The 12,477-nt window shown below is 44.8% G+C and overlaps 1 protein-coding gene across 1 annotated transcript; it reads right to left on the reverse strand.

The window, feature by feature from the left end:
- Positions 1–1,237: 1,237 nt before the first annotated feature.
- JKAMP (JNK1/MAPK8 associated membrane protein) lies at positions 1,238–12,449 on the reverse strand. Its single transcript, XM_024214650.3, has 7 exons — positions 12,382–12,449; positions 11,663–11,754; positions 8,279–8,433; positions 6,383–6,589; positions 4,717–4,898; positions 2,273–2,349; positions 1,238–1,811 (listed from the first exon to the last, which is right to left on the reverse strand). The coding sequence occupies exons 1-7, from the start codon at positions 12,383–12,385 to the stop codon at positions 1,593–1,595; spliced, it is 936 nt and encodes a 311-aa protein (XP_024070418.1). The 5' UTR covers positions 12,386–12,449; the 3' UTR covers positions 1,238–1,592.
- Positions 12,450–12,477: the final 28 nt, after the last annotated feature.

Consider the following 12,477-nt stretch of genomic DNA (forward strand, 5'->3'; position numbering starts at 1 on the left):
CCCCCATTCCCCACAGCCTAATTGGGTAATAGAACAAACAACATACTACTATGACTCTTAATTAAACAAACACACTCACTGTAATACCAGGGTATACCCTGATCAGTACATTTTTATCCTTCTCTGCCCTCTTTGTAATTACTTCCATAGGCTCAAGATTTAAAACCAGGTCACTGGTCAACTTGCCCAAAGAGTTGGCTGGTCAAAATATCCTTGGGAAATGGCTGCTCATATTTTTAGATTTGAAGCAGTTAAAGGCTATGTTGGTTACCATGTGACTTCCCTTTGTGCATTAATGATCATTTAAGTGTTGTAGGATGCTGGTTCTGTCTGTTTCATACTGTCATGCCTCTTGTGAATACCTCCATTCTAGCATGTGTTACATGTAAAAGTAATACTAGGAGAGCATTAGAGAAGAGATGAACATATCCACTTAATGGGACAGGGACTGCTCCTTAGTGACAGCAACCCCATTTCTTTCTCTGCCCTTTCTCCCTTTGTGTGTGTTAGGGACTTACACTAGCATCAAGCTTTCTATCATTGCCTACAGTCCCCCTGCTCTAACTACTGCAGGTCAGTGGCTGGTTGGCTGCCACCCAGCACATTTCTCACCTTTACAATGTTAGCAGTGGCCTAAGCTTTGAGCGTGATTGAACGTACATCAAAGCAAAACCAACAAACAGACAATTATTTAATTGTGCCAAAACCCAACAATTTTGAACAAGGGTGAAAGGCATGGAGAGGTCTCCACCATGCAGGTGCCTTCATTGCTTGGCCATCACATGTTTTATGGCAGACAGTTTGCTAACACCAGTTGTTGGGTAGAAGGGGGAACCAATTCCTGCATAGGAGTATACAGGCAGCGTATTGGGAAAACTGCCTGAGTGGAAGGGATAGTACTCTTAAATAGTCTTCAGATGGAAGATTGTACAGTCAGCATGTCTCAAACCAGACTGAAAGATGCAGTAAGAAATGTACTGTGGAGAACAATGCTGCTCTGACCATTCTGTACATTTCCTCGCCCATGTTTTAAGATCTAAATTGTATTGGTCTGCAGGTTAATAGGAGGCTGTAGCAGGGGTAAGGGAGGGGGTTCTAGTGGGAGTTAAATGCTAGTACATAACTACATCTGCAATTTTAGACACAGTGTTCTCCACAAACTTCTTATTTTTTAGGGAGACTGTAGTTCCAAGTGAGGGGGTGACAGAAGCCAGACACTTTACCAGAAAACCACAGCTCTATTTTGCTACTTTATTCAAACAGATGCTAATATATGGCATTGTGAAATAAATAAATAAGGTACCAACAAAACTTATATTACAAGGTATGTGCCACCAGTATTTATACATAGTAAAAAATGTATATAGATTAAGACATTATCCACTTTGATTTTTTACAAGCCCTTCATGAAGTTAGAGAAGCTAAGTTTACATAGTCTTACTCTTAGATTCTATACGATGTTTTACCCAGAAAATGTCTTGTACAGAAATGACAACTTTAGTCTAAGAAGAGCTGAAGGGCATAACAAGCACTGAAATTCTTTAATCCATATTACTGGGACAGTTTCACTGGGCTGTTGGCACAAGTTACATTTAATGTCCATTTGCTCCTTCTGAAAGGATGCGTGAAGGTTCAGTGTACTTTGCAGTAAGTAAGTAAAAGAGGGCAGGTGCAGGTACCAAAGCCAACAGTGGTAGATCCTGGCCAAGTCTCTCCAGTTTGGAAATAGAGATGATTCCATAGGCGTGAAGTAACCAGTGGCTAGAAAGAACGACAAGCCTTTTCTTCCTGACAAGAAGATCCTTGAAAGACTTGTAAAAGAAAAAGTGTTGTTAATATTTTCACACCTACATTGTATCTGACACTTAAGTGAGAGGTTGTGCACAGTACAGGGGGAGGCTATTGGGCTTGAGAATTATGATTTGACTCTAGTCACGCTCTATGATCTTTCCCTAGTCCTCCTTGGGAGAGGGAGTTGCATCAAGGACTACCAGTTCATGCTAGTTTCCTTGAGCTGGACTCATATGCCAAAAATGAAAAAAGCTTATTCCCAGAATAAGCACAAGAGTACAGACAAATACACGAGGAAAGGCAAGCTAGCAGTCTCCACTCAAGTCAGTATTCCAGAAGATACTGTAGCATTGGCCAGATATATCGGATAATGCATTAACAATGAGCAAGTGTTCCTCAGCTTACTTCTCAGGCCTCCCTTGAGCCTCTGCTGACAAAATTAAATTTTAAAATCTAGAACAGAAGAGACATTTCTACCTACCTCTACTTCAGAAGCAGACATGTACACAGCCAGGGTAACCAAAGATAACACCAATATAATATATGGGAATGCATAATCTAAAGGCAAACATTGCATGTATTAGGGGGAGGGAAAACACACCATCACATTAAGTACATTTCAGCAGAAGACATTAACTACTGCTATGTATGTAACTGTTCCACTGAATCAGTCCAGCCTACTTTAGACCATGGGTTTGAAATTTAACCATCATGCACTGCAGTATGAATAAGTGATAGACAAGCATGGAAGTTTACTTTTTGACCTTCTAGAGCAGTAATACTTATATTGTGGCTCGTGAGCCACAAGTGGCTCTCTAATGTGTCTCCTGCAGTTCATGATATTAAAACACGGTGCGGTTTAATTATTAACCAATTAGGAAGCTTTTAGTAGGTTAACAACTTATTTGCTGTGAGAATAATTTATATCCAAAAACTAAATATTTCCCCTGTCATTCACACAACTGTGGCTCTTTTGGGGAATGTTGATCACTAATTTGACTCCTGAACCACTGAAGTTTGAGCATCACTGGTCTAGAGGTTTCAAAATCCATCTCCTCTGAGGCCCAAAGGATCATATTTCTAATGGCCATACTAGGTCAGATTAATGATCCGTCTAGCCCAGTATCCTGCCTTCCGTTCATTCTCTCGAAAGCATCTGGCACTGGGCACTGTCGGAACAGGGCAATTTATTGAGTGATACATCCTATGTTGTCTAGTCCCAGCTTCTGGCAGTCAGAGGTTTACAGACACCCAAAGCATGGGATTGTGTCCCTGACCATGTTGGCTAACACCCCTCAATGGACCTATCCTCCCTGAATTTATCTAATTCTTTTTTAAACCTAGTTATAGTTTTGACCTTCACCCCATCCCCGGCAACAGGTTCCACAGGTTGCCTGTGAACTGTGTGAAGAAATGCTTCCTTTTGTTTGTTTTAAACCTGCTGCCTATTAATTTCATTGGGTGACTTCTGGTTCTTGTGTTACGTGAAGGGGTAAATAATTCCTTATTCACTTTCTCCACATCATTCATGCTTTAACAGACCTCTCTCATACTATTTCTAATTAGTTACTGTACATTTTAACACACATCACTGAAATTTAATAGCCCTTTAGCTCCCCCCTCCACAGCTAAAGCACAAATGTGAATAGAAAAGTGGACAGAAGAGCTGGAACGGGAGCTTGCATGCTGAGTGACTGCATGGTGACATGCTGCCCCTTCACACAGGAGCCCACACATTGTGCTTATAGCACAAGGCTGGGACTCGGACGGGCCGGGGGGCGGGCGCTAAGACTAGCTAAATTTTCCAGTTTGCTTCCACCCCTTCTGAAACCAGAAGTATTTCTGCTGGAAAAGATACATTAAGTTAATACCACTAAGATGCAGCATTAGCTTCCAGTCCACACCTGCCTCTTTGAGGGGTAAAAGGCAAGGCACAGAGCCATGTGCCCAGGAGGGAGGGAACAGCACACGAGGCAGCCTCTCCTCATGGATTCCTCGAGGTCTGGAAGCCACAAACCCCCTCTTCACATCCCCTTAAAAAAGAGGAATACAGTAAGCAAGTTTGAGGCAGTCCTCAGCTTCCCTGATCTCTTCCCCTGTGGCTGTCTACAGGTTTCACAAGAGCGCTCAATTTGGCTGTAAGTGAATGAGGGTTTGATTTTCAGATACATTGAGTGCATCTGACAACCAGGCTCTGAATTCTTCTATTGGCACAGGCAAGCAGCTTTTAGAATAATTTAGGACAACAATAATTTTCTCTTGAGCTGCTGACTGCGTTTGTGTGTTCTCTAGACTCCCATTGTCACTGCTTTCCAAATGCATTCCTCAGCATTTGCTAATTCTTGCCTTTTATTTAAAATATTTCTTTCTGGAAGGCTAAATGTACAGAACTGCAATGAAGCTTGGAACAGCATTCCTACTATCTAGGGAGCGAGGCCAATGCTGCTTTGGGGAGGTCTGAAAGTCATCTGTGGTTTTAAACCAGTATGTAGGCAGGCAAATAGGTATCTTAGCTAGACGGACAGTACACTTAACGCACTGCCATGCTCTGCTAAGGCAGCTCTGAGTTGATTGGCTAAGGAACCCTACTTTTGATTTACAACACCAGCTCCATGATTTGTCAGTGTTTTCCCAAGAAGTGTGTGTGGGTGGAGGGGGAGTGGGGCAGGCTTCTTCATGTAATAGATGGCTATGTGGAGTAATTAATTTTATACTATCACCGGAGGTGGATATTTGAATAATAAAGGCAATTTTGATGAATGTTTCTTTATACATTTAACGCAATAGCCTTACGCATAGCAAAGCAAAAAAGGACATACTTTGTCCACTGAGCAAGGTGTTGTTTTTGTTAAGGACATACATTTAAAAAAAAAAAAAAAAAAAAAAAAAAAAAAAAAAAAAAAAAAAAAAAACACACACACTTACAGAGCAGGCCTCCTCCAACTGCTTGAAGTACAGTTAGAATAGGGAAGAAGTAAAGTGCTGCATAAATACTTTTAAATCGATCTGACTTTCCTAACCCACAGGCAATCTTCTTAACCAGAAGAGGTCGGAGCAGCATCATCAACACCAGACAGAAGGCATAGTATATAAATACAATGGTGTATCTGTAAAGGAAAAAATACTTACTATTTGCATTGCAGTAGTAACTACAGGCTCTAACAGACCTAGGATGCCTTGCGTTAGGCACTATACACATTCACACACAGACGAGAGCTTACAATCTACACAGAGGGTGGGAGGGGAAAACAGAGGCACAGAGAGCTCAGCTGACTTGCCACAGGTCACACCACAAGGCAGTGACAGAGGTGGGAGCAAAGTGCAGGTTTCCTGACTCTCTAGACCACGTCGCCTCCCAAGGGCAGTGAAAGCAACATGTTCTGAAAAGTTACCCAAATCTATAGGTGTTCCTTAATTCTCTATCCTGAAGTGTAATGAAGATATATCGAAGTTCACTGTTACAGATTCTCTGTACTCCTAAACCCTCATGAACAGTCTCCCTTGCGTGGCTGCTTGTTGTGACACTCATTTATGAGATGTTAAAAGGGACAGGTTGCTACTCTCCATTGTAAGATTACTTGAGTTCTTTGTGAAACTACCTAGGACATATGTAGAATTTCCCCCAAAGAGCCAGCATGCTGCAATGTGCAAAAACGCTGCCAGTAAAGCGACAGTCCGAGAGATTGTTGGCTTGCTGGTTTATTATGATTCACTATGCTGGTGCTTTAAAGAAGCGGCACAAAAAAGAAAGCTCAGTGAGTCACAAGACTTCAAAGGGCTTTTGATAGCCCACTGGTCTCGGTTAGATAAGCCCTTTTACATTCTGCACCTTCAAAGAGGAATTTCTAAAGAAGTCGCAGTCATTTAAATAGTTGTGAAAAATCAACATTATAAGCAGAAGAAAGGAAAATTGATGCACTCTACCAGCTGAAAGATTGACTTAGTGTTTGTGAAGGGTTGTGAATGTTCTGATTTTTTTTCCCTTCAATTAGTGGCATATGGCTACATTTCAGACTAAGGTTAGATTAAGCTGACCTCCTTGATCTATCCTCATTTCATCTAGAACAGCACTCAGTGTAAAGCTTTTCTATCTCTACCTCTGGCTGAAAGCTATACTAACTTTAGAATTTAAAGTATGCATTTCTACCAATACCTGGCAAAATTATTACTGTTCACCCATAATTAGTATAAGCTGCTGTTAGACAAGCAAATTCACAAATAAACTGAAGTCTAGACTACCACTAGGACCTTCCATTTCTCACACAAGGGCCAATAAAAGAATTAATGAGCACTTACAACGCTCCATTTTTAAAGTGCCATATAAACACAGCCCCCAATTCAAGACAGCACTTGAGCACATGCTTACGGTTAAGCATGTGCTTAAGTGCTTCTCTGGATAGGAATGCGCTCCTGAATCCAGGGCACATGAAGTACGTTTTGGCAAGCAGATTTCCTTTCTTACAAGAAGTACTAACTTAGGAGAATACGACCACATTTCAGGGTTAAATGCACCTAACCCAACATTTTATAAATTCCTGAAATACATATGGTGAAATAGCACTTATAAAAAATACTCTGACTTTATACTCACAGAGGATAGACAGCTTCATGAGTACAGTGTACAGTTGTAATGTAATCAGGACTTGGGTTGTAAAGCATTGTATACCAGTCAGAAAGCATCACTACCTTGCAAGAACGGATATACAGAAAACCTACTGGATCACTCACAAGCAGTGTAACTATTGCTGCAACACTGCATTCGAATAAGGCAGTAAGATGCTGAAACAGTGCACTGGAACTGTAGAGGGAGGAAGAAAAAGGTTCTTTAATACCACTTGATTATTGACAGGGGAAAAAAAATATCAAATGCTGAGTGAAGTATAAAGATTCTTTCAATTCTAAACTGTCTATTGTATTTAAATTCACTATGAAAGATAGGCCAAAGCCACAGTTATTACAACATGAAGATTGAAGCAAGCATGATATTGGATATTAGGAAAAACTTTTTCACTAGGAGGGTGGTGAAGCACAGGAATGGGTTACCTAGGGAGGTGGTGGAATCTCCATCCTTAGAGGTTTTTAAGGTCAGGCTTGACAAGGGATGATTTAGTTGGCGATTGGTCCTGCTTTGAGCAGGGGGTTGGACTAAATGACCTCCTGAGGTCCCTTCCAACCCTAATATTCTAGGATTACACTGAAAATAATAATCTTATTTATCTGAGTCACACTATTTAGTGCACAAGTGCAGTTGTACTTCATCTAAACTTCTGAAACTAACATTCACACCACATTTAGTCTAGCAAAAACTAAGATCAAATATGCAAGGCAGGTGAGAGTTATACAACTTCCTACAACACGGAAAGAATATTTTTTGTTCAGCAAAACTAAACTATTAAGTATTGCCACATTATAAAGCCCTGTGCCTAATTGACTGGCAAAGTGAGAACTAAGCACCACTCTGGATATCTCCAAGGCATTTATTTCCAAGTTACCTATTCTTTATAAATGGTGGTTTTCATTTTCATAGTGACTTGCTACATATGTTTTTTAAATAAAAGGGCAAACATTTTAAATCAGATGCATGAAACTCACTGGAGCTGAAAGCTCATGTTAAAATGACATTTTAGTGGGTTGAGAGTTTATAGTATGAAACATTAAGTGTTTAGTATACTGTTTTCACACCACTTTGTACAGGCGTCATTTGTAAAATATTTATACAGCATGAAATTACAGGACACAGCCATGTTCTTTAATAAGTCTGTTATGAAGTGCATTCAAAACCTATCATGCTGACATAACCTTTACTGTAGTATTATCATCTAAGTATCTTCAGCCTGGTCTACACTAGGGGGGGGTGTCGATGTAAGATACGCAACTTCAGCTACAGGAATACCGTAGCTGAAGTCGACATATCTTATTCCGACTTACCTCCGGTCCTCACGGCGCGGGATCGACGGCCGCGGCTCCCCCATCGACTCCGCTACCGCCGCTCGCTCCGGTGGAGTTCCGGAGTTGACGGGGAGCGTGTTCGGGGATCGATATATCACATCTTAACAAGACGCGATATATCGATCCCCGATAAATCGATCGCTACCCGCCGATACAGTGGGTAGTCTGGACGTACCCTTCCTGTCAGAGGTTATAAAGGTCTAGTAATACTCTTTAGGCCAAAATCTGCCATAGGTGAGTGTTCCCTCCTACACCAGTGAAGATTCCTTCAATGCATTTAAAACAAGTAGTTGGGTATAGGGCATTTCCTGGGCACTGTGACCATCTGGGAGGAACTGTACCCCAGTAATTATTGCAGATCTAAGATGAAAATTAATAAATCCATAAGCACATGGTGTTCCCAGAAGATTAGCAGCCTGTGTATCTGTCTGCCCAATAGCATGACTCCTTTAGCACAACTCGATTTGCCTTCTCATATGAATGATACACATTTATGGTGGGCCTTTTTGTTTTTAAATTAAATAAAAAGATTACTAACCTCTTTTTCCCTGAATACCATTCAATGAAGAACCAGTGCAAAATCAAAGGAAGCATGGCCATAAAGCCAAGGTATAGCCAGTCATAATGCCCTGGATATCCTGTACACTCCCGACAGATTTTATCCCCATCTGTTCGCTGTCCTCTAGGACAAACCTACAAAAACAGCACCACAAAACTGTATTTACAAGTGCCTGAAAACCCAATAACTGATCGTTTGTTTTGTTGGGAGTCTAGTTAAAGGGTGTGCGTGGGCTGACAAATTTACCTAATTAAAGGAGGTTCAATCCTTCAGCCCTCCGCTTGCTAAATGTTCCCATCCCCTGAGCAAACTCGTCCCACTCTCATTCCATCCCTTACTTCCACTCTCATTCCATCCCTTACTCCCACTCTCATCTGGCTTGTTCCCCTCAAAGTACAAACAAGCTTTACTCTCTCGCATCCTATAAAATCCCACCCATCTTTAACCCCGCTTGTCTCATTAACTACTGCCCCATCTCCCTTTCATCTCTAAGCTCATTGCATGCACTGTTTACCATCATTGTCTGGAGTTCTCCTCCTCCAATTCCATTTTAGACCCTCTCCAATCTAGCTACCATCCCTTGCACTCCATTGAAATTGCTCTCGCCAAAGTCCCTAATGACCTCTTCCTTAAAGCTCAAAACCAGTACTCATCCTCCTTGACCAGTCAGTCACTTAGTCGACTGTGCTCCTCTTGAAATCTTGTCCTTCCCTGGTATCCATGACTCTACTCTCCTGGTTCTCCTCCGACCTTTCTACTGGCTCCTTCAGAGTATCCTCCTCCTCCTCCCTCCTGCTTTGGGAGGGGGGAGGTGGTTCCACAGAGCTCTGTCCTTGGTCCCTTTTCTTCTCTCTCGTTGCCTTATCTCTGGGTAATCTTAACAGCAAACACAAATTCAACTACCATCTCTATACTGATGACTCACAGATCTACCTCTCCACTCTGTCTCCACTCCAGACCGGATTCCTGTCCAAACTAAAATCTCAGCCTGTCTCTGACATCTCCTTGTAGATGTCTAGCCATCAAGCTCAACATGGCTATAACAGAGCTCTTAATCTTCTCCTCCAAGCTTCCCCAACCGACCTTCTCGATCACTGGGGAAAATGCCACCATCACACCTGGCACTCAAGCCCATAACCTGGATGTCATCTTTGACTCAGACCTCTGTCTAGGTCAATGTTTCCCAAACAGTGGGTCCCAACCCATCAGTGGGTCCCAGGCACCATGCAGGGAGGAGAGCTGAAGAACGAGCCCACACCTCACTCATCTCGCAGTGGTGGCTCCTGTCCCACAGAGTCTGGGCCTGTTCCAGGCATTGCGACCTTGTTGCAGCACCACTCAGGCTTGAAGGGGCAGCCAAGCTAAACCTGAGTGCCATTGCAATCCCGTGCACTAGGCTGTAAACGCCCAGAGCAGGGACCCAGGCCCAACTCCGCTGGACAGGAGCCACCACTGTAGGGTGAGTGCAGAGCAGGCTCTCTCTCCAACGTCCCTCCGTTCCCCACTCTGGGGCCTCCCCTCTGCACCAGTGTTAGGGTTGCAGTAGTGGGGTGGAAAGTGCCCCCTCAGCGGGGCAAGGAGGAGGAGAAGGACATTGGCAAATGATTTTTGGCTCATTCCTTCCATGAATTTGGACCCTGGGTGGGTCACAAAAAAAAAAAGACAAAATGCATTTGGTGGGTCACCTTAGTAAAAAGTTTGGGAACCACTCCTCTAGGTCTTCACAGCGAGGCTGCGCCTCAAGCTTGCTGATTTTTTTCCAATATAACATCTCTAAGACATGGCCCTTTCCATCCATTCACATGATTAGAACGCTGGTCCCCGTCATCTCGTGTCTTGATTCCTGCAATATCTTTTTCTCTTGTCTTGACACAAAGTCTTATACCCATTCAGAACGCTGCTGCTGCCACTAAGATTATTGCCCAAGCATGTCATCTGACTATGTCATCCCTCTCTTTGCATCTCTTCCTTGGTTCCCCCTTCTCTATCACATCAAACATAATCTACTTGCTGTTTCAAGGCCCTTCACAGCCTATCCCCAGCTCTTATTCGCTATTGAGATGTCACCTCCCTCCTCTGATGGCCCTAAGGTGCCAGCCTCCATTGTCAACTTGGTAAATCTTCAAACAAACATCTACGTGCTTCCTCCCATGCTGCCCCTTATGCTTAGGAGCTCCCTGTAAACATCTTCCTTCAAATCCCTCCTTTACTGGGATACCTATAAAAAGCTTGACAAAAGTCAGGCCACTTGGTGTGCTAAGACCGTTGATTAGCATGCTGATCAATGCTGCCTCCGTTTCCTTGCACTCCCGTCTGTTTGTATCTATCTGTTGTCGCTTGTCTTATACTTAAGGCTACGATTTAGTCACAGAGGTCACAGATTCTGTGACTTTACCAGACCTCCGTGACTGCTAGGGCTTGAGGAGAAGGCAGGACTGTGTGCCCCTGCCCTGCAACTGGGGCTGGCTGGAACCAGGACCCTGCAGCCCCAACCCCGCGGCTTCTGCCAGGGCCATGTGCCCTAGCCCCATGGCGTCCCAGGCTCGACGGAGGCTACAGATGGGGCTGCGCGCCCCAGCCCTGCGGCATCCCGGGCCCAACGGAGGCTGCGGCGGGGGCTGCAGTCGGGGCCACGCTTCGCTGTCCTGCAGCTGCAGCCAGCTCTGGAGTGGGGGCTGTGTCCCCCACTGTGGCTCCTGGAGCAAGGGCTGTGCTCCCTGCCATGACGGGGGACTCGGCCTGTCAGTCCTCCCCCCTACCTAGCCCTGCCCCCTGGTTATTTTTAGTAAAGTAACAGACAGGTCACGGGCTCCGTGAAATGTTCGGCAGTGACCTGTTTGTGACATTTACTAAAAATAACCGTGATAAAAATCTTAGCCTTACTTATACTAAGATGGTAAGCTCTTTGAGGCAGTAACTGTCTTTTTGGTCTGGTTTGTTCAGCGCCTAGCACAATGGGTCCTGGGCCATGACTAAGACTCCTACGCACTACAGAAATATAATCATCACCATCTAATGCAGCCTTAATTGAACACGACCTTCGTGCTCCAGATTCCAGCCTCATACAACTTAGAGCATCAGCATCAGACTTGGAAATTCCCAACCAGGGACTGCCAGAGCACAATGCGCCCCAGCTTCCCTCCCTCAGCACCCTCCAATCTCAAGGGAAACAAGGAAGGCATGGGAAAGGCATACTACCTGATATGCCACCTTGGAATTCCCCTATCATAGGACTCCCCTACAGATGGTTTAGACAATGTATGCCTCATTTGCATGTGACACAGAAGACAACACATCACAGGCCAAGATCAGGCCCTAGATCTCTTTCACAAACTCAAGAGTCTGTCGGAATTCGACACTTACCCCACAGTCGCCATAGATTTCAGTTGACGCATTTATATATTGTACCGTTCTCCCACAATACAATCCAAGGCAGGCTGGTTGGATATCTACAGCTTTTAAAAAATACAAGAGTTGCAACAGTGTAGTACATCACGTTACTGGAGATGCAACAACAAAGCAAGTGAAACAGTTTGTTGCACTGTACTTAAGAAATGGAGTTCTAGGCTCAAACTAATCTCTTTGGTCCCAATCCTGCAAGGAGAACCACACACCTGGACTCCGTGACCAAAGTCAGACCCTGACTTAAGTGGGGTTCTGCATAGGTGTCCACATTTGTTGTCCTCTGGGCAGAAGCGGGGCCCTTTGGCTGCTTCTCTCACACAGGGAACGTGTTGCAGAGCAGGATGTAGCAGAGGGTGCTGGACTGGGAGTCAGCAGCAAACTGGGCACCGCCACCCTTCCCCCCCCCCCTCCGGGGCATCCCCCCCCCCCCCCCCCCCCCCCCCCCCCCCCCAGCTCCGAGGCATCCCCCCCACACACACACCCTCCCCCCCTCCAGCTCCGAGGCAAACCCCCTCCACTCCCTTCTCCCTCAGCTCCAGGGACAGGCTGCCTTGACCCCGGGACAGGGATCCCCGCCCCCACGGGGCCTGCCCGGAGAGGAACGGGGCGGAATAGACCCTCCTAACGCGGGCGAGGGGCCCGTCCCCGTCCCGGTCACCCCGCGGGGCTGCGCTCACTCATCTTGCCGCAGCAGGGCCAAGTCCCCCAGGACCCTTCCCCTAGCGCAGCAACAACCGCTTCCGGGTTCCCGGGGCGGGGAGAGGCGAGACTCC

Source organism: Terrapene carolina, unplaced genomic scaffold (genome assembly GCF_002925995.2).
Source record: "Terrapene carolina triunguis isolate 2854851 unplaced genomic scaffold, T_m_triunguis-2.0 Scaffold189, whole genome shotgun sequence".
In the NCBI taxonomy this organism is placed as follows: domain Eukaryota; kingdom Metazoa; phylum Chordata; order Testudines; family Emydidae; genus Terrapene; species Terrapene triunguis.

Coding starts and splice junctions, on each gene's coding strand:
- JKAMP (XM_024214650.3), bottom strand. Junction 8,434..11,662: donor AAATCTATGGCGACTGTGGG/GTAAGTGTCGAA, acceptor CTGTTTTTGTAG/GTTTGTCCTAGAGGACAGCG. Junction 4,899..6,382: donor CATGAAGCTGTCTATCCTCT/GTGAGTATAAAG, acceptor TTTCCTTTACAG/ATACACCATTGTATTTATAT.